The 23692-nt window shown below is 35.7% G+C and overlaps 1 protein-coding gene across 1 annotated transcript; it reads right to left on the bottom strand.

Annotated features, from left to right (window-relative positions):
* Positions 1-15445: 15445 nt before the first annotated feature.
* LOC111148194 (DNA-directed RNA polymerases I, II, and III subunit RPABC5-like) lies at positions 15446-15659 on the bottom strand. The gene has a single exon (XM_022504659.1). The coding sequence runs from the start codon at positions 15647-15649 to the stop codon at positions 15446-15448; it is 204 nt and encodes a 67-aa protein (XP_022360367.1). The 5' UTR covers positions 15650-15659.
* Positions 15660-23692: the final 8033 nt, after the last annotated feature.

Below are 23692 nucleotides of genomic sequence, written 5' to 3'. Positions count from 1 at the left end.
GCCCCCTGAGGTCTCTATGCCATTGCCTAGACCATCTGAGAGCTACAAACCATACATCTTCTTCTTTAGGAAAAAAAGAAATCACTGGATCCACTGCAACAATCTTCTGATTCTTTCAATAGCTCTTTTCTTTAAGTCCCTGAGAGTATAAAGATAATTTGATTCAATTTATATTACCTAATCACATTTTCCTAGTGTGATTCTTTAGTTAGAAACAAAAATCATTGGGATATCTAAGTGGCTCAGTTGATTAAGTGGCTACTTTTACCTAGGTCATGATCCCAGAGTCCTGGGCTCCAGTCCCGCATCAGGCTCCCTGCTCAGTGGGGATCCTTCTTCTCCCTCTAGCGCTCCACTTGCTTCTCTCCATGCTTGTGCACTTGCTTTCTCTCTGTCAAATAAATAAGTAAAAATCTTCTAAAAATATCATTTACTGACAATAAAACCTATCAGTGGAAATGGAGGAAGGGAAGTAATAAATGTTTAGCATCCACTTGTATCAAAGGATTACTTGATAAGCATGAAGAGTTAGCTAATACCAAAGATTTGAAAATAAATGATTTTATTCACATAAGAAATAAAAATCCTAAGTACTTTAATACCTATAATGCAGTATCTATAATACAGGAGGATGACTATCATTCAATTATTATTATATTTCACACTATGGTTTAAAAAGATGGAAGGCCTATTTTCAATTTTAGCCAACTTTCAATTATAGTCAATTTTTAAATTAAGCTACCATTAACTTTTTTATAATTTATAACATATTTTCTTTGGTAATTTTAATTTGAATTATTAGGGATTCTATATTGAATAGCCCTGAACGTGCTGTAGACTGGCTATAGGAAATTAATAACTTGAAGCACTGCAGCCTTACATAGGTTTAACTGGAAATTATATGCTATGGATGAGTAGTTAATTAATATAATAACATCAAATTTATATATTTATATTTCATAGACTATCTTTTATTATATAAAATAAGCTGATATTTTGCTATTTTCCAAGTAAGTTGATGGGAGCTCAATTCTCCTAGGGAATACTAGGACACATACCTCAGAATTTTCCCAACTGAGGTATAAAAAGGTTCTTTACCATGTAATTCCCATCAGTCCCTGGTCAGGAGACTGTTTTCAAGGAGCCTTAGTTCCCTGGTATTACTAATCTGTCGTCCATGCATGCAGACCTAGTTCCTGGATCAGAAAAAGTCTTCTGGCAACAAAATGCAGGTGCTAGATGTAAGATGTGCTGAAGGCAGGCTAAGATGCAAGGAATAGGGAAAGACTCAGAGGATATGGTAAGACATTGAAAGGATCTGTTATGTCTTCTAAAGGAAACATCCTTTTAAAAATAAGAAATAAATTGGGTGTTTGGGTGTCCCAGTCCGTTAAGCATCTGTCTTTGGTTCAGGTCATGATCCTAGGACCCTGGGATTGAACCCTGCATCTGGGTCCCTGCTCTTTGGGGAGGCTGCTTCTTCCACTCCTGCTTCCCCTGTTTGTGCTCTCTCTCTCTCTCTTTGTCAAAAAAATAAAATCTTTAAAAAGTAAAAATAAAAATAAGAAATACAAGAAAGGCACTATTATGTAGTGAATAATCAGAAAGTAATTGAAGGCTAATAGATCAGAAGTCAAATTTAGACTCTGAATATCCTGGCAGGCTAATCTTGGGAAAATTATATCTCTAAGACTGGGCCTTCTTGTCTAAAAAATGGAGAATATGGCCCCACATTAAAATTTGTAAAGATACAGATGTAGTGAAAAGAAGGGCCATCTGTACCCCAATGTTCATAGCAGCAATGGCCACAGTCGCCAAACTGTGGAAAGAACCAAGATGCCCTTCAACGTACAAATGGATAAGGAAGATGTGGTCCATATACACTATGGAGTATTATGCCTCCATCAGAAAGGATGAATACCCACCTTTTGTATCAACATGGACAGGACTGGAAGAGATTATGCTGAGTGAAATAAGTAAAGCAGAAAGAGTCAATTATCATATGATTTCACTTATTTGTGGAGCATAAGAAATAACACGGAGGATATGGGGAGATGGAGGGGAGAAGGGAGTTGAGGGAAATTGGAGGGGGAGATGAGCCATGAGAACTATGGACTCTGAAAAACAATCTGAGGGTTTTGAAGGGGCGGGGGGTGGGAAGTTGGGTCAGCCTGATGGTGGGTATTAGGGAGGGCACGTATTGCGTGGAGCACTGGGTGTGGTGCATAAACAATGAATTCTGGTACACTGAAAAGAAATTAAAAAAATAAAAAATTTTTTTTTTTAAAACTTGTAAAGCCTAAATGAGTTAATATCTAAGAACTGCTTACCATGGAATCTAGTACTCAGTAAACAATAAATATTAATGTGTTCAGAAGGCAGTTTGGTGTTTACCCTTACTATGTCATTTATCACCCGTATTCTTATGCAAGAAATCTCTCTAAAGCATCTTTATCTGGCAACTGTTCAACCTGACCTTGAACCATTCTAGTTATACAGCATACACTGGAGTGTATACAAAGAGTTTTTCCATTCCAATTTGGGGCATCATTAATGGCTAACATGTTCTTTTTTACTGGAACTAAAATTATTTTTCTAATAAATAGCTGTATAGATTAAGGGGGCCTCAGACCCACCTCTAATATTTGTAGGATCTGTGGCATGAAAACACATGGAGGATCACACACTGTCTAAAAGGTACAATCAAGTAACACAACTGGTACATAAAATATTTTTTATTTTCCTATTCTAAAAATTTAGCTACCTAATAGAAAAATGGAAATTTATGTTAAGGTTATTATTTTTAGTGTAGTATGAAGGTGGCAAAATGTAAACTATAAATAAACAATCTCATTGTGTTTGTCTGAGTATTCAATTATTGATGGGTCAGTAGTATATCAATAGTTAATAAATTAAAACTGACATAATTCATAAATTATATTTATCTGTGTAATCTTAGATTTCACTTTATCAACATCTTTAATATTGTTATAATCACAATTTTACATACATTTTGCCTTGACAGTAATACTAAATTAGAAAGCTTTTAAAAACAAATGATTTTGGATCATTTATTGAAATAATGGTGTATTATTATCTATTAGAGCTCAAAGAACAAATGTTGCAATTTTTTAAAGTTAATTCTATTGAGGTATACTTTGAAAATGGTGATATTTAACCTTTTTAAGTGTACAGTTGATGAGTTTGACAAATGTTTAAAGTCATGTAACTTTACCAAATAATGAAGTTATTTGATATCTCTGTCACTCTAAGAAGTTCCCTAAGTCCCTGTTTATATAATTCACTCTAACCACCTGCAGCCTCTAACAACTCTTCTTAAGTTATTGTAGTTCTTAGTTATTCTATAATTTCAAGATGGAAAATTGTAGCCTACTGAGACAGTAGCCACTGGAATTGTCAATAAAATTCTTAAATTTAAAGTTATGTTAAAAAAGAAATTATAAGTTTAAAACAATATGCTCAAACACTGTAATGGGTTAGCAAATAGTAAAGTATCATCATTATAAAACATTGCAAAATATTTCAATTTCATTTTATAAATTACTCCCTTAAATTACCATTTTCACCATCTCTTGAGGCAATACATAGTTCCATAGATTATTGTTTGCATTCTTCTTTCAAATTTTTCAATGTTAGAATATTATACAGAAAATAAAGTAGCAGTATGGTGCCAGTTTGTTCCAACTTCTCTTTATATACTTTGATCTATAATTGTCAGGAAAAATTATTCTCTTTAGAAATCAGTGTTGAGATTATTTATACATGAATCTTATTCTTCATAGTCATGATTATGGTGTTGATTTTCTTGTTATAATTATCTTATTTTTTTATTAGAAAGTTACTTAGGTTGCATTTTTTCCACTCAGATACGTTAACTTTTTTGCTAAGCTTTTACTGATATTATTAAAGGTAAGTAATAGTTCATTAGGGCCCTAATCATAATTTGAACTAAGTAATAGTTCAAATTAGCCCTAACTAAATATTTAGGGCCGATTTAATGTTAAAACCTGTTTAACTATTAGGGCCTGCTTAGCCAGAGTGACTCCGTATTACCTGGGTAGCCATATTGTTGTTTACATCTAAAGACTTCATTCTGGGAATAAACGCCCCAGTAGTTCCTGGCATCGGTTCTGGTTGTCGATTCCGGGAGTAAACGCCTTAACAATAGAAGCCATGTAACTTGGGTCTGCTGTTATGCCCTATAAAACCAGTCTGTGAGATCCGGACGAGGTCGCCCTCTTCGGAGGCGGCCCTGGTCGGTCAGTCTGACTTCTGATGCCTGGCATAAAAATAAAGCCTTGCCTTACCTTCAATTTGTATCAGTCTCGCTCCTTTGATAACGGACCCCAACAGTTATGGTGCTCATTTTCTTGTGTAGTTATCTTATTTTTTTTTATTGGAAAGCTACTTATCTTGCATTTTTTCCACTCAGATACGTTAACTTTTTTGCTAAGCTTTTACTGATATTATTAAAAGTAAGTAATAGTTCATAATACAAAATGTGAGTAGTGTAAATTCAAGCATAAGCTTAGTTTCTGCCGAAAAACCATAATTCACTCCATTTGAAGGTCACTCTTGTTTTATTTGTTTCTTCTACTGTATCACATAGATTATATAAAATAAATCTAATTGTTTTATTTTGGTGGTTATCTTTGGAACTACAGACTGGAAGAAGAGAAGCAAGCAAAACAACAACAACAACAAAAACCCCAAAACAAAAAACAAATTGCTTAGCACCACGAGCCAGAGATGCTCCATTCTCCAAGCCTTTTTGCATTCTTGCTATTGACAAGGAAGGATGCACAAATTAAATTGTTTCCACGTTAAGTGTTTCCATAGCTGAAATTCTCTTTTAGTTCAAAGCAGTGACCTTATAAGGGGTTAGTAGCACAATCCAAACCTTTAAAAAAAACTTTGGCCATGGTTGCCTTTTGTTTCAAAAATGTACGGCAAGATCTTTAATCCATTTGAGTTTACGTTCATGCATGATATTAGAAAGTGGTTCATTTTCATTCTCTTATATGTAGCTCTCCAGTTTTCCCAGCACCATTTATTAAAGAGACTGTCTTTTTCCCATTGTGTATTCTTGTCTCATTTCTCATAGATTAATTGACTATATGATCATGGGTTTATTTCTGGGGTGTCTATTTTGCTCCACTGATTTATGTGTCTATTTTTGTGCTGGTACCATATTGTTTTGATTACTACAGGTTTATAGTATATCTTGAAAACTGGTTTATGATACCTCTAGTTTTGTTCTTCTTTCTCGATTGCTTTGACTACTCAAGTTCTTCTGTGGTTCCATAAAAATTTTAGTGTTATTTGTTCTAGTTTTCTGAAAAAATGCTGTTGGTATTTTGACAGGGATTGTACTGAATTTGTAGATTGCTTTGGGTAATACAGACAACTAAATGTGAGAACTGAAACCATAAGCATCCTAGAAGAGAACACGGGCAGTAATTTCTTTGATATAGGCCATAGTAACATTTTTCTAGATATCTCCTCAGACAGGGAAAGAAAACAAAAGCAAAAACAAACTATTGGGACTACATAAAAATAAAAAGATTTTATTTTTTTAAAGATTTTATTTATTTATTTGACAGAAAGAGAACACAAGCAGGAGGAGTGGCAGGGAGAAGGAGAAGCAGGCTCCTCACTGAGCAGGGAACCCAACATGGGGCTTGATCCCAGGACCCTAGGATCATGACCTGAGCCAAAGGTAGATGCTTAGCTGACTAAGCCACCCAGGCATCCCCCCAATAAAAAATCTTAAACAGCAAAGGAAACCATGAACAAAACAAAAGGTAACACTAAATGGGAGAAGATATTTGAAAATTATATATCTGATATGGAGTTGAGATCCAAAATATAGAAATTTAACAACTCAATACTAAAAAAGAACAAACAACCCAGTTAAAAAGTGGACAGGGGACCTGAATAGGCATTTTTCCAAAGAAGACATACAGCCAGCAGACACATGGAAAGATATTTGACATTTATCTCAAGGACATGCAAATCAAAACCACAAAGAGATTATCTCCTCACACCTGTCAGAATGGCTAAAGTCAAAAACTCAAGATACAGGGCTGGTAAGGATGTGGAGAAGAAGTCCCAGAATGAAGTCTTTAGATGTAAACAACAATATGGCTACCCAGGTAATACGGAGTCACTCTGGCTAAGCAGGCCCTAATAGTTAAACAGGTTTTAACATTAAATCGGCCCTAAATATTTAGTTAGGGCTAATTTGAACTATTACTTAGTTCAAATTATGATTAAGTCTAACTTCAGACATTGAAATCCAAAGTAAAATGGGAGCTAAAAATCTCCCTATTTCTCTACACTGTATGTCTATTTTTACAATCTCCAAACCAATTAATTTTATGGAGGTAGCAATTCTATACTGTTGCTACTATTAAATTTGTAATAAAAAACTGGTAGAATTTTTCCCTTTGCATAAAAATTAAAGGGGTGGATTTATTCATTGAAGTTTGTGTGTGATTCAAACAATAATGTGGACAGCATGGTATAAATGAATTAATATCAAACCCAAAAATTCAGACAGGTAACTATACAATTCTGTATTAGTTCTGAGAAGTGAATGGGATTCCTTCCACCAGAGTCCCAATGGGAAATGTCCTAACGGAAGCAAGCCAGGGGTCTGTTAATGTGCAATGACAGCCATTTAAGGAAGAGACAAAAGATATGCGGGTATTTGGAGATGATGAAGGAAAGAAACCTTAGGTTGAATGGAAGTTAGAGTGTGGTAGCATGTCTTTAAAAGGAGGAAGGGAAACAAGACAGAGATGGGAGTTTGGGAAAAGGTAGCTATCAATTGTGATTCTAATGTTGAGGCAGGCCAGGATGGGTGACTGGATGCAGGAAACCATGAAGAAGCTTAAAGATAATAGATACATTACCAAGAATGGAGAAATTTGTGAATCGACCATTTCTAATGATTTCTATAGTGCCTATGGTGGTATGCAATAATATTTCACATGCAAATTTGTATCTGTACATGAAAGTAAACAGGGATTGAAGCAGATTTTCAGAAGATATTCTACACTATACCATCTCATCTTTTATGAAAAGACTTCATTTAAATCAGACACATCCAGAAATCCATTTATAATATTGAGATTTATCATGACATTACTTTAAATAGTGGGGAAATTCATAATGTCAGTTTTGCATATTATATTAACTTCTGTACCATATTTTCTTATCTCATAAAAATGGTATTACATGTTAATGGGAAAATCCAGGATATTAAAGGACAGGCACCAATCCAAAAGTTACTCTTCACATTAGCCCATGATAAATAACACTGCATAAGCCCTAGGAGCACGACAAACTAGACTGAGTACAATGGCTAAGTGCTTCTGGACAACAGTCTCACCCTAGTTTTCCCACCCCTGTGCAGAGGAAGAGTATATGCTATTGCTAATATTTCCTGCTATACATGGAGTAATACCACAGAGACAGCTGAATAGTCTATATGTATAATAAAGGGAAGAACAACTTGGTTATTAAAAATAGACACTGGAGGTCTCTGGGACCTGTTCTCCTTGTCAAGAATAAGAAATCTCCGGTGCTGGTTATGAAGTATCTCCTAGTTCCATCTCATATGACTGCTGTTATTCTTATTCAATTCATGTCCTCAAATTTCTGGTCTCCAGAGTCTTAAATGATGCTGCATAAATGCTTTCTTGTCAGATTGCACAAAAACTCATTCTTCAACAAAAGGAAAATAAAATGCTTTTGCTCTGCTCAGACTGAATACCAGAACATCTATCTAAATCTACTTCATAGAACATCTGCTCGTAATAATGTATATAGTGGTGAAGACCTAGAAGCTATTAACATGTAACCCAACTTTGGCCTCTTCTTGTATTTTCAGGGACAACAGGGGTTCCTAAAGTGGGCCATTAAAGAAAAATGGTTCAAGCTCTGTATCATGCACATCCAAAAGCCTTGTTTTAGTCTTAGTCATCTCATCCTGGACTTCTTTGAAAGCTGCACCCTTCCTTTTAAGACTTAATAATATAAAGACCATTTGTTAAAAAAAAAAGAGTTTAAAATCTATTTCATAGGTTGACCAAAGACTTAAATTCAGAATACTATGTAAATTGCTATTCTTTTTTCCTTTATCTTGCCAGTGATTGTCAACCATGAGTCACTTTACCCACAAGGGGATCACAAATGTCTGGAGACAGTTTTGATTATCATACCCTAGGGATGTGAGGTAACATGCATGTGGTGGGTTGAGGCCAGAGATACTGCACAGCATCCCTCAATATATAGGACAACCACACACACTGACTCACCATGAAAAATTATCTAGTCCAAATGTCAGTAGTGCCACTATTAAGATGACTTAAACTAGCCCTTTGCATTTCTGTGCAGGGAGACCCACAAAGCTTGTTTCTTAAGTGATCTTAGCTCTCTTTGCCCAATAATCAGCCAATTCAACTTTGTTTAGTTGGTGACAGGGGTCTCCATATTTTGATTTGACATGAGGCATAAGCCAAAAGATCTTTGGTAAGACATTGGTTTTTGCATCACAATCAATTAGACTATTTAAACAAAGTGAGAAGTTGTTTAACTGGCATACTCTAATAGGGCCTCAGAATAATGAAGCCAGTAACCCCATTTACTTATCACACATGACAGAACATAGTATGAAGTGAGTTATGGGCTTCTCTTACATTAAATGTAGAACTTCTGATGACACCCAGGAAGTTTAGGATTGTTCTAATCACATCCAGGAAAAAGAAGTCCTAGACCCAGTATAATCTTTGTGATGTGTGGAAATCAAAGTTCCACCATCACCATCTATGTAGGCTTTCACACTATTTATTTTTTAAGACAAAAACTCCTTATCTTTGCATTTCAAAAATGCTATAAATCCATTTGTTCCAGACTGTTCTCATCATTTTCACTTAATCTTGCCCATTTATTCTAGGTCATAATGATTCTTAATGGTTTGTTCCTGTTTTGCTGTTGTTTTGATTTTCATTCTCCTATTTCCTACAGCTGAAAGGCTCTGCCCTTTACATTTCCATCTGCCCAACTGCTAGTCATAAGAACTTCAGCTCAAGTACAACAAAATTCTATAATTCAATATGTGGCCATTTTAATATATATGAGGTTTTCCTCTTATTAAACTGTTTTTACAATTGCTCTCTACTTTCAAATAAGGGACAGGAGTGGAGTCACTTGGAGGGTAGGAGGGCTTATACATTGCTGGCCTCCATTTCTTACCCTGCTCTCCAGCCCTGAGTATTCTGACACTACTCCAGACCCTCAGTGAAAATCACTCCTGTTTAGAAATGACGACCTACGGCACTCTTGAGAACACGTTGTTTTATAGTCTTACTCTTTGTATGTATTATTGTCTCCTAAGTCATACAGTAAATGTCAGAACCTTTATCCTATACCCCTTAGTAATCTATATCTTGCCTAGTAAAACTGTTCTTAGACATAAAAATATATCAACAATAAATACTTTTTGAAAATCATATATTTATAGATGATGAAATCCCAATTAATAAAAAAATCTCTTGAATGCTTTAGGATGAGATTTCCAAACTTACATATGTGCAGTTAAACAGTTTGGCTCATTTTAATAAAAAATCTCTACAGCCTGACCCAGGATGAAAAGATAAATGTTAAAGAAAACAGTTTAGGTTTGATTGCATTAATATTTTATTGGAAGCAGCTAGGCAAATTGTAGATTGATTGTAAACAGCACACAATCAGTGGCTATGGAGAATTTTGGCATTCAACAAGGCTTTAGCTTCCTCAAGAAACAGTAGCACATTTGCAGAAAAATAATTCAAACTTTTAATTTCCTAATCTAAACAGAATCACTCACTTAAGCAATTTAACTGATTATAATTATAAAAACATGCCATGTATTTAGCAGCAGCTTTCGGGCTCTCCTGTGGCTACATTACTGATAGATTCAATGATGCTCTTTTTTTTAATATTAATGTCAAGACTTTTTAATACATGAAACCATTGACATTGAGATCAAGCATTTAATCTCTGAAAAAAAGCGCTTTCTCCTTTTCTATCAGTACAACAGGAAGCAAAATGATTATTCATGGTTATTACTTAATACTGCTTTCAAATATATTTGCTACTTTAATTAGGCCATCTTGAATTAATAGATGTAAATGCAGTTTGTAACCAAACTGCTGGCTCTTTGTGGAATGATAGTGCTTTGCTTGAGGGTCTAAAGCACCATAGCCTGTGCTTTAATAGGGAAACAATCATTATGCCTAATTTTACTCTGTTTGGAAAACCAAGAGACCAAGGTAGAGATGGGGTGCGCTTAGTTCAGTTAATGTCAGTATTTACCAGAAGCCTTCTATAAGGCTTCCATAAGACTGTGAAAGAACAGGGAAAGAGAAGATGAAAAAGATGCCACTGCTCTCAAGGACTTTACAGTTTAGAGTTGGGATACAGTATCATTTGGAATAGACATTAGGATAAGAAATGATCAACAGGCAAAGAGGGGCTAGTGTTGGTTAAAAGAAAGGAAGAACCATTTTTTATTTGAGGGGAAGTTTAATTTTTTTCTTAACCCCAAGTCAACTATTCCTGAAAAGTACCAAACTCTTCCCTCTCAGCCTCTTTTCCTCTCTTTGTCTCTCCCTCTCTCATCATGAAATTCTTACGCACTAATAAAGGCATTAATGGATAATGGATATTGCAACCATAGCATTGTTAGATAGTGAGCTTTTTACATTATTTTCCCCCTTCCCTTAATACATAAAACAGGAAGTTATTCTTTCCTTTCCTTCTATCTGACACATGTCCCACCTCTTGTTCTGAGATTTGGTTGTTCAGCTCCATGAGTTCTCACCTATCTCTTTGATATGAGCCCCATCCCCACCTGCCCTGCTCTTATTGTCAGGTAACATCCAGTAGTGCTCTGTGAAGTCTACCTCATAAACTGGACCTTTCTTATATCCAAACTCCCAATCAAAATATCTCCTTACTTTGTCCTAATCCTTTACATCCCAGTGTTCTGCTAGGTAAATCTAGATAATCTGATGTAACAATATTAGTTATGTTAGTCAATGTTCCCACATGACATATATTTGTTCTTTGGGCGTCTCTGGACAAAAAAAAAAAAAAAAAAAAAAAAAAAAAAACCAAAAAAGAAATTTTAAATTTTTAAAAAAGTTTTTTTTTTTTTTTATTGTGTAATGTTAGTCACCATACAGTTCATCATTAGTTTTTGCTGTAGTGTTCCAAGATTCATTGTTTATGTATAACATCCAGTTCTCCATACAATATGTGCCCTCCTTAATACCCACAACCAGGTTCACCCATCCCTTTACCCCCTTCCCTCTAAAACCCTCCGTTTGTTTCTCAGAGTCCACAGGCTCTCATGGCTCGCCTCCCCTTCTGACATCCCCCCCTTCACTTTTCCTTTCCTTCTCCTAATGTCCTCCATGTTTTTCCTTATGTTCCACAAGTAAGTGAAACCATATGATGATTGGCTTTCTCTGCTTAACTTATTTCACTCAGCATAAACTCCTCCAGTCTCATCTATGTTGATGCAAAAGTTGGGTATTCATCCTTTCTGATGGCTGAGTAATAAGGAAAGTTTTTTTCTTAAGACAGAAAATGTATCTAGGCCCAAGAAGGGTTAAAATCCATAATACTGTCATTCATCAGATTCATCATATAGTCAGCCACATGTCCTATATGTACTTACATCTGCCATTTAAGGATATTATGTATGTACAATACATAGCAACAGAACTGAATATGTTTTAGCACATGAATGAAAACTAATATAAAAAGTATTCGATCTGAATTTGCTCACAAATATCCTCAGCTCTTGATCATGTCCAAAAAAAAAAAACCAAAAACAAACCAGCAAAAAGTATTACTATTACATATTATTAGCAAATATTTTTGCATTATACCACATGCATAGTTAGAAAAAAATATTTCCAATATTCAGAAGCATATGAAATAACTTTCCCTTGTACAGTGTTTCTCTCTTTAGGGATTTCAAAAGTCTCAGTAGGCCAAAAGAGAACATATTTGCTTGTCTTATATATAGCAGTTATAATGAATTACTGGCATTACAATGAAATCAGAAGATGAACAGTTTCTACAATATGAAATATTTTTCAATCTCCCTTAATTCACAAGAAAAACAGTAGGCATCTTTTAACAATTTCCTATGCTTGAAAACTTGTGACTTTTAATGCAAATCTTTAAAAAAATGGAATTAATTAAGGAGCAGTAATACAATGTCAATTTTCCTCAGACCTTCTAGAATCTTCTAGATTAGTGGTTCTCAACTTTTATATGCACCTTAGCATGTCCTGGGAAGCTTTATAAAATTGACATGTCTCAGCCACACCCTAAACCAATAAAATCAGAATCTGGGAGTGGGGCGTCATCACTTTTGGAAACTCCACTGAGGAAGAACCACTTTTCTAAAGTGAGAAAAAGATCAATCATCCTGAAGAACATTCTGGCATTGGGCATTTGAGACACATATTGTTGGGATAAGAGAACTATTAGAGTTGGGCATTTGAGACAATATTGTTGGGATAAAAGAACTATGAGAGCTAGGTGCCAAATACACAAGGGTCTAGCAAAAGCATGGTAAGTAGCTAATTAACTAATGAGCAGAAAAAAATGGATGAGGTTGAAGACAGTGATAGCAAGAAGGGCAACCACTGTTGCTCATAGTTTAAAGCCACATCCTTAACTACTCACAAAATGATGGGATAGAGTAGTGATTTTTAGGATAAACGCATAGAATAATAATAGGTTAGGATCAAACACAAAGGTTTTTGACTTTTTTTCAAAAGATCTGAAAATAAGAATCAGTCTATGGAGTAAACACAAGAGGGGTTATTACTTCCCTGACAAATATGCTTAACAGTGAGGTCCTAAGAGAAGATATGCAACTCATTCAAGATTACACAAACTGATTTACTTAATTCTAGTCCTACTGTATGACTGTTGTGCTATTACAACAGTAAAAGAATTGACAGAATTAATTTCACTATGTTGAAAGAGAAAATTTAATGTACCTCCCTTTAAATATTTGTTGGGTAAAATCTGAGTTGTCCATCTACATTTGGTATTAGTATTTCTGTGCAAGTAGTACTACAAAATCATAAAGCAGGAAAGTAAATTATAAAGCTTCCAAGCCTGGTATTGCAGGTAAATAAATGTATCTCTTATATAGAGGTGAATTGGGGACACTGAGTTTATAAAATAGTAAATTTCAATCTAGATTTTACACTAAAGAAAACCTAAAACTATCCGTTTATTTTCCTGAATTATGCATGGGAGATTGGGATTTCCAGAACACTCACACACTGATTATTGCTAAGGGAATGCTATAGACTTAACTGCACTATTAGGTGAGATAAATTGTGCTCAGAAGGGCAATTACATATACCCCATCCTGCAAACTCAATTCTTTCTTTAAATAGGTTTGGTCAAAGTATATAAAGATCATCCATTTCACTTGGAGTTATCTACAAGTTTCTTATGCCCTGGTAGCACTTTTAACAATAAATCTGAGCAATAGATTGCCAATATAAAGCATGATCTTTTATTACTGACTTTTATCTTACAGATTTTTTAAATAGATGAACCTTCTTGATAAAGATACAGATGTTAGAGCCAAAATGGCACAGGCAGCACTAGTTAGATGCCTTTGCTCTACCCTTCAAGGAATAGAAGTGTGTTTAGGAATTAACTCCAAAGTTAGCATTTCCTATGATGTTTATTCTCATTATTTGTTTTCTAATTAGAATTTCCATGTGTCATATATATATATATATATATCTATGTATATATATATATATATATGAATCGGAATATAAAATACAAATATTCTTCTTTTATCTGTAATTAGACACAGAATTTTTTTCTTCTTAAAAATGAACAGAGGGGGCATCCCTGGGTGGCTCAGTTGGTTAACGTCTGCCTTTGGCTCAGGTCATGATCCCAGGGTTCTGGGACTGATTCCCACATCAGGTTCCCTGCTCAGCAGAAAGCCCACTTCTCCCTCTCCCTCTGCCAGCTGCTCTGTCTACTTGTGCTCTCTCTGTACCTCTCTGTCAAATAAATAAATAAAAATCTTAAAAAAAAAATGAACAGAGGGTTGCCTGGGTGACTCAGTTAAGTGTCTAACTCTTCGTTTTGGCTCAGGTTATGATCTTGGAGTTGTGAGATCAAGCCCTGTATCAGAGCTCCACACTTGGTGGGGAGTCTGCTTGAGGTTTTCTTTGCCCCTCCCCTACCCCATGCTTGCTTGCTTGTGGTTTCTTGCTCTCTCGCTCTCTCTCCTTCAAATAAATAAATAAATCTTTAAAAAAAAAAAAAGTGAAGAAAGAATTAAAAGAACTTCCGCTTTCTGATCCAGTGTGTTAGAAGTGTGGTAGTCAACTACTCTATCCAAAGAACAAGTAAAAAGATGGAAAATAGAAAATTAACAACTCTTCTTGTATATATAAGAGAGGTCACAGGGCCAACCACTGTCTCCAAAATTGGAGGGACAAATAGGAAAATACAGAGAATCGCAACTTACCAGAGAATACACTCCCAAGCAAAAACCTCCATGGGAACCAGTGCTGGGATAGGGTAACCTGAATTGTAATATACTGTGGGAGGCTCAGGAGGTACATGTCTGAGATAAACACTCTAGAGGGTCCCAGTCATGGTGGGGCAGTGGAGGTATGAAACCTTTTGTGAGTTTTGCTTATTAGAACTCTAGCAGATTCTCACAGTGAATATCACAGAAAAAACCCATTATGTTTCCAGACGAATGGGGACAAAAAGAACTACTTTGAAATGCACCAGAGTATGTTTTTTCTTAACAAGGTCTGCCCTTAAGAGAAACTATTTAACCAGAACCCAACCTGCTGAGATTTTTTTCAGAGCCTAACTGACCCCAGGAAGGTAAATATCTAACTCCAACTGGGTCTAGCCTTCTATGTAGGGGAAAGTAAATACCTAACTCAAGCCTACTCTAGCCACGCTGTCCCATCTAAGTGGGAAATGGGAAAACTGAGAAGCACCTGTGAAATTTACAGTGGCACAGGCTCACTAAAAGACTGACCTAATAACAGGATTACAGAATGCTTCCCCTCCCTGCTAACCTGAGAACACATCACTAAAGACTTATTTACAGCAGTGCCGTTTACCCAGTTCATCATGTCTAGCTAGCAAGAAAAAAATTATAAGACATACTATAATGCAAAATAAAACAAACAAAAAACATAGGTTTTTTTTTTTTTTTTTTTCCGGTTCTGCGAAGACCTTTACTGGACAGCTGCCCGCGGAGCAGAGACACAGGCCCAAGGGCGGAGGGCAGGGCCGGCAGGCGGGGTAAGCTTCCCGCGGGGAGCAGGGTGGGGGCGCCAGACCCTCACTTCTCCAGGGGCGCGTAGTTGAGCAGCTTTTCGATCAGGTCGATGTGCGCCAGCAGCATGCGGCGGCAGCAGTAACGCTTCAGGCCAAGCGCGTCCAGGGCATCCCCCTCGGTGTACTCGGCCTGCAGCAGCCCCAGGTAGGCCTCCCACTTGTTGCCGACGATCTTGCCGCAGGTGAAGCAGCGCACCGGGATGATCATGGCGGCGGCGGCAAGGTACAGATACAGAAGATACAGAGCAACCATCAGAACAAGATGCATATGCCAGGGATATTGGAATTATCCAAAGGAGATTTTAAAAGAACTCTGATTAATATGCTAAGGGCTCTAATGGATAAGGTAAACAGCATACAAGAATGGGCAATGTAAGTAGATAAATAGAATTTCCAAGAAACAAAAAAGAAATACTAGAAGTCAAAGACACAATACAGAAATGGAGAATGTCTTTGATGAGCTTATTAAGTGACATGGCTGAGGAAAGATCTCTAAGCTTGAGAGTACCTCAATGGAAACTCCAAAGATGAAAAGCAAAGAGAACAAAGATGGGAAAAAATCAGAACGGAATATCCAAGAATTGTGAGACAACTACAAAAGGTGTAACATTGCATGTAATGGGGATACCATAAGAAGAAGAAAGGGAAAAACAAAAAACAAACAAACAAACAAAAAAACAAACAGAAGAAATGTTTGAAGGAATAATGACAGAGAATGTACCCAAATTAATGTCAGAAACCAAGCCACAGATTCAGGAAGCTCAAAGAATAATAAGCAGAATAAAAACTTTAAAAAAGTTCACATAGACATATCATATTCACACTACAGAAAATCAAGGATAAAGAAAAAAATCCTAAAAGAAGCTGAAGGGGAAAAAATACCTTTCCTATAGAGGAGTAAAGATAGGAATTAAATCTGACTTCTTAGAAACTATACAAGCAAGAAGAGAGTGGAATGAAGTATTTAAAATGTTGAGAGAGAAAAACAACCAACCTAGAATATTGCACCCTGCAAAATCATCCTTTAAAAGTTAAGAATAAAATTTTCTTCAGACAAAAATTGAATGTTGAAAAAATAAATTGAATTTCTTACCTTTTGACCTGCCTTTTAAGAAATTTTAAAAGACATATTTTAGAAGGAAGGAAATGGCATAAGTAAGAAATTTGGATCTACATAAAGAATATTATTGGAGAAGGAAAAGTAAAGATAAAATCTTTTATTTCTCTTATTTTTAATTTATCTAGCAGATAATAGTTTGTTCTAAAATAATAATAGCAAAAATATATTCAGTGCTGGCTAAAGAATAGACAAAATAGATCAGTGAAATGAAACAGAGAGTCCAGAAATAGAATCACATAAATATAGTCAACTGACCTTTGACAAGACAGCCAAGGTTGTACAATGGAGCAAAAGGTTTTTTGTTTTTTTTTTCCAATAAATCATGCTAGAACAACTGGGCATCCACATGCAAAATAAATAAATAAATCTAGACTCAGACCTTATCTCCTAACAAATATTAACACAAAATGGATCACAGACACAATGTAAAATGAAAAACTATACAACTCCTAGAAGATAATGTAGGAGAATACCTTGATGACCTTGGGTATGGTGATGACTTTAGATACAACACCAAAGGCATGACCTATGAACTAAATAACTGATAAACTTGACTTCATTAAAATTAAAATTTCTTCTATGCAAAAGAGTTGTCAAGAGAATGAACAGACAAGCACAAACTGAAAGAAAATACTTGCAAAAGGCATTTCTGGTAAAGGATTGTTATTGTATACAAAGAATTCTTAAAACTTAACAAAAGTAAAACAATTTCATTTAAAAACTGCCCAAAGACCCTTAACAGTTATTTCACAAGATATACAGATGGCAAATAAGCATATCAAAAATGCCCCACATCATATGTCTTCAGTGAAATGTAAGCTAAAAGAATGAGATACCACCACATACTTATTAGAATGGCTCAAATCCAGAATACTGACAACACCGAATACTGGCAAGAATGTGGGGCATGTGGAACTCTTATTCATTGTTAGTTGGAATGCAAAATGATTATAGCAAGTTTGGAAAACAGTTTGGCAGTTTCTTGCAAAACTAAACATATCCTTACCATATGATCCAGCACTGGCACTTGTTGGCGTTTACCCAAAGGAGTTGAAAACTTAATGTCCACATAAAAACCTGCCCATGGATGTTTATAGCAGCTTTATTCACAATTGCCCCAACTTGGAAGCAACCAAGATGTCTTTCAGTAGGTGAATGGATATATAAACTGTGGTACATCTAGACAACAGAATATTATTCAGTGCTAAAAAGAAATCAGCTGCCAAGCCATGAAAAAGAATCTTATATCCATGATATTAAGTGAAAGAAGCCAATCTGAAAAGGTTATATATACTACATGCTTCAAATTATATGACATTCTGAAAGGTAAAACTAATGGAAACAGTAAAAAGATCAATAGTTGTCAGGGTTTGGGAGGAGGGAAGGATGCATAGGCACAGTAAAAAAGATTTTTAGGTCAGTGAAACAACTCTTTATGATAGTATTATGGAGGATACTTGTCCTTATATATTTGTACAAACCCACAGAACATACAGAACCAAGAGTCTACCCTAATGTAAACCATGGATTTTGAGTGATAATAAGGTATCAGTGTAGGTTCAATGATTGTAACCACTTTACCACTGGGATGGGAGATACTGATAATATGGGAAAGTATGAATGTGTGAGTGCAGGGGTATGGAAAATGCTCTGAATATTCTGCTAAACTTTTCTGTGAACCTAAAAGTGCTATAAAAAATAAAGTCTTTTTAAAAATTGAATAAACGCTCATGAATTTCTCTATGAAATAGTGTCCGCATTTGAGGCCAAAATTAAACTGGCTAAAAGAAAATAATTCTTTCTCATCTTCTAATTTTCAACTCTTTGCTCCCACTTCCTCTTCTAAGGCAATGGAAACTCAAATGTGTCATTTAGTTACCACTGAGCTTAATTACATACATAAGGAAAGTTATGAAGTATGTTGGTTTATCTGTATATCATATGCAAAAGATTAAGCTGGGTTCTTGGAAGTACACAGTCATGAATCATACTCCCTGGGCCCAAGCAACATATAAGGCATAATTTTTTCAGAGAAGGGTACATAGCTGAAACCTAAACAGAACTTTGCCAGTGCTTGTGGCTCAGGGGAATTTTCCAGCCTCCCTTAATTTGGAGTTTATAAACCAGAAATCAAGAAAACCTTTCAAGTCAGTTCTCTACTTCAGTGGTTTGAAATGTGGTTGGAGGCACACAGTATGTGAAGACTTTCCTAGGGGTTCCTGGGCATGAAGAGTTTTAAGGAACTTAAGTCTAAAAATTTCAACTACCACAAGTCTCTTTCCTCAAACTGCTTTGCCTGAGAATGTGCCAATTGTTAAGTTACAATCCCTTTCTGACAGTCTCTGTTTCAACTGCCAAAGAAAGAAAGAAAGAAAAAAAGAAAGAAATTATTGTTAGTTGAAAAAGTGAGTAACTCTAATGATTAACAAATCATCTTGCAAGGCAGGTTATTTCAATGCTTTATTTTCAACAAAATTGATGTAGAACTTAACTGAATTCTCAGCACACAGATCATAAAAAATGATCAATCACTCTGTAATATTTGGCATAGAACTCCTTTTCCATTCTTACCTATTAATTTATGTTGACAAGGTTTTCAAGTCTATAAAAATAAAAGAAATATAAAAACTTACATTTAGCCATGTAGTAGTCAATTAAAAATTAACATCTGTTCCCTGATACACATGATCAATTTTTTTTAAATTTCTTTTCAGTGTTCCAGAATTCATTGTTTATGCACCACACCCAACACTCCATGCAATACACGTCCTCCACAATACCCATCACCAGGCTTAACCTTCCACCCTCCTCCCCTCCAAAACCCTCAGTTAGTTGCTCAGAGTCCACAGTCTCTTGTGGTTTGTCTATCCCTCCAATTTCCCCCAACTCCCTTCTCCTCTCCATTTCCCAATGCCCTCCGTGTTATTCCTTATGCTCCACCAATAAGCGAAACCATATGATAATTGACTCTCTCTGCTTGACTTATTTCACTTAGCATAATCTCTTCCAGTCCCATCCATGTTGATATAAAGGTTGGGTATTCATCCTTTCTGATGGAGGCATAATACTCCATACTATATAATGGACCACATCTTTTTCATCCATTCGTCCGTTGAAGGGCATCTTGGTTCTTTCCACAGTTTGGTGACTGTGGCCATTGCTGCTATGAACATTGGGGTACACATGACCCTTCCTGTCACTACATCTGTATCTGTGGGGTAAATACCCAGCAGTGCAATTGCAGGGTCATAAGGAAGTTCTATTTTTAATTTCTTAAAGAATCTCCACGCTGTTTTCCAAAGTGGCTGCACCAACTTGCATTCCCACCAACAGTGTAAGAGGGTTCCCCCTTTCTCCACACCCTCCCCAACACTTCTTGTTTACTGTCTAGTTAATTTTGGCCAGTCTAACTGGTGTAAGATGGTATCTCAATGTGGTTTTGATTTGAATCTCCCTGATTGCTAATGATGATTAACATTTTTTCATGTGTCTGTTAGCTATTTGTATGTCTTCATTGGAGAAGTGTCTGTTCATGTCTTCTGCCCATTTTTTGACATGATTATCTGTTTTGCGTGTGTTGATTTTGAGGAGTTCTTTATAGATCTTGGATATCAGCCCTTTGTCTGTATTGTCATTTGTGAATATCTTCTCCCATTCCTTGGGTTGCCTCTTTGCTTTTGTTGACATGATCAATTTTTTATAACTCTTCATCTACCTCATAAAGAGATTCATTTGCAGTAAAATTTTCCTTTCATGTTACTTATTTTTTAAAATTTTCATTTATTTCTATTATTTGATGACGTGTTCTATAATCTGTGATAAAATAATTCATGAGAAAATCATAATATTTAAAATTTTTTAGTCACACAATTTAATATATTAAGCTTACATACATGTTTTTGATGCAAAGGAATAGGACAGGATGATAAAGGATGACTTTCAAGCTTAAAATATCTTATATTGGAAAAAAAATGCCTATGCATTAAGTGTAAAGGAAATACATGTTCAAGAAGAAAAATGTAAAATATCTATTAAAATTTTTGTTCATATGTATTTAAATCAATAATAGTAGGCTTCAAAAACTATGGTTGTTTTATAACCAGGATATTTTAAAAATATTGATATAATATTTTCAAATTATATATCATTTCCAAATATATAAAATTTTTAAAAACATTTTGAATCATTTAAAATATATAAGTGGGTACATACTTTCCCAAACTATAAAAGATACCCTTCAATGGATGAATGGATAAAGAAGATATGGTCTATATATACTATGGAGTATTATGCCTCCATCAGAAAGGATGAATACCCAACTTTTAGATCAACATGGATGAGACTGGAAGAGATTATGCTGAGTGAAATAAGGCAGGCAGAGAGAGTCAATTATATGGTTTCACTTACTTGTGGAGCATAAGGAATAACATAGAGGACATGGGGAGATGGAGAGGAGAAGGGAGTTGGGGGAAACTGGAGAGGGAGACAAACCACGAGAGACTGTGGACTCTGAGGAACTAACTGAGGGTTTTGGAGGGTAAGTCTGGTGGAGAGTAAGTCTGGTGGGGGTTTGGGTAAGTCTGGTGGAGAGTATTATGGAGGGTACGTATTGCATGGAGCACTGGGTGTGGTACATAAACAATGAATTCTGGAACACTGAAAAGAAATAAAAAAAAAATATTCAGACAAAAAGGTTTCAGATATGTAAAGCCCTGAGTAACATGGCCTCCCCAAAAATATGTTCACAGGCCAACCAAGTCATTTGTCTAAGGAACTTCCAGAAGAAGAGGCACAATTTGAAGATGATTGGTTGAGTTGGTTTGCACTGAGTGGAAACAAATCTAAATCTCATTTTCCTTAGCTAGCCAGCTCTTGTGTTCCAGAGGTCCACACACATGCAGATTTCGGCAAACTGTCCTGAATGATTTGAGATTAATAAGAGAGGGGAATTCTGCAAGATTCTCTGTTATCCGAGTTTGATGATTTTTAAAAATTGGATGTCAAAAGAATCAAATCAGGACTTCTGAGTGGGATGGATTTCAATCTTGAGAGCCAATAGATTTTTTTTTTTCTCAATGGGGTATATTTAGTAAGAATAGAGTCATTTGGGGACCAAGCTCAATTTTTCCAGATCTCACTGAAACTCTATGTATAGAACTTAGTGTGAGAATGAAAAAAGACTTTCATGCTCTCATTTCAAGGAGATGTTGTGACTTAATCACCATTTTATTAGATTATGTACTAGAGTACTCTTAATCCAAAGTGATAATAAAAGGAGTTTTACATAATTGCCCTATAAATCAGATTTACTGAGTCATACTCAAGAATAAAGTTGAAAAAAATCTATAGAAATTCTCTGTTAACTTATATTAAGGAATGTGAATATGTAAAATCAATCTCTGTTATCATTGCCATGGCTTATTTTTATATCAATAATCCTTCAATAAAAGCAATTCTTAACATAAAGATTAAGAAATCAAATAAGAAAGCTTGTGATTTAGCAAAAAACGTGTATGTTAAATAAAGAAAAAATGTATTTCAGACTCTAAATGGATTAAACACTATTCTTCTTTACTGGTGTTAAGTACTTTGTGAAGCTCATTTAAAAAAGAAAAAAAATCAGGGTGCCTGGGTAGCTCAGTCAGTTAAGTATCCAACTCTTGATTTTGGCTCAAGTCATGATCTCAAGGTTATGAGATTGAGCCCTGCATTAGTCTCCCTCACTCAGTGTGGAATCTGCTTGTCCTTCTCCCTCTGCTCCTCCTTCCTGCTTGCTCTCTCTTTCAAATAAATAAAGAAAATCTTTAAAAATAAACAGAAAAAAAATATTTTAAAGGGAGAGCCTAAACTTAAAAAAAAAAAAAAAGAATAAAGAAAAAGAACTTGAACAGAATTTGTGTTAAATGCAAATCTCCAATGCAGCTCAAATTACTCCAGGCCAGTAGTGACACAAAGCTAATAAAGGCAAATTGTCCTAAGGAGGAAGTAAATATAGGTGATAGATAATAGATTAGATAGATGCATAAATACATAGAAATAAGTATGTATATATATAATTGGCATTGAAATTTTACAGTGCTGGGCAATGAATGGGATGGGAGGGGACCCAAATAAGTCAGAACTGAGATTTCATTACAAAATTTGACATCTGCAAATATTATTCCCAACTTTCCCACCCCTCCACGCCCCATGATACCTATTGATACTCTAATGACAAGAATCTCAGTCACGTCTGAAGATACAGGGATTTGCAATGGAACTTTTATTTATTTATTTATTTGCAATGGAACTTTTATTTTCTCTTGGGAGAGGATTTGTCCCAATGTTATAAGGAAATAGCAATAAAGTGAAACACTGACAACATGTCTAACGGTAACTATCTTTTTTTCTTTACTTTTCTTTTCTTTTTTTTTAAGATTTTATTTATTTATTTGACAGAGAGAGACACAGCAAGAGAGGGAGAAACAGGTTTCCCACTGAGCAGGGAACCCAATGTGGGGCTTGATCCAGGACCCTGGGATCATGCCCTGAGCTGAAGGCAGACCTTTAACGACTAAGCCACCCAGGGGCCCCAATGGTAACTCTTTCTTGATATATTCCAACTTTGATATCTTGGTGGTAAACACATGCACTTGGGAGTGAAAGAATTACAATGAACTTAGAGAATTTTGGACCTTAGAAGCTGAGCAAAGATGGTGGGCTAAATGAACATAATTTAGAGCAGTGGGAACTGCACCTATAATCAATTCTTCCAAAAAGTGGGGAGCACCAGAACTGGCCTGAGAAAGATGGGAGGAGCCATGAGAGAATGAGATATGGGTTGAATATATGATCGACAGTGCCACAAAACATTACAATGGGGGCACCTGGGTGGCTCAGTTAGTTAAGCACCCAACTCTCGATTTCAGCTCAGGTCATGATCTCAGGTTCATGAGATCAAGCCCCATGTTGGGCTCCACAGAGGGCATGGAGCCTGCTTGGGATTCTCTCTCCCTCTCTTTACCCCTCTCCACCCACCCGACCCCACCCCACCAGCTCACTCACTCTCTTTCTTTCAAATAAATAAGTAAAATTAAAAAAATAAAAGATGACAATGTCTTTAAATAGTGGAAAGCAATGCATGGCATAGGG

Source organism: Enhydra lutris, unplaced genomic scaffold (genome assembly GCF_002288905.1).
Source record: "Enhydra lutris kenyoni isolate GAN:26980312 unplaced genomic scaffold, ASM228890v2 scaffoldscaffold18, whole genome shotgun sequence".
Lineage (NCBI taxonomy): Eukaryota > Metazoa > Chordata > Mammalia > Carnivora > Mustelidae > Enhydra > Enhydra lutris.
Note: the sequence above shows the minus strand (reverse complement) of the source record. Positions and strands in the feature narration are given on the sequence as shown.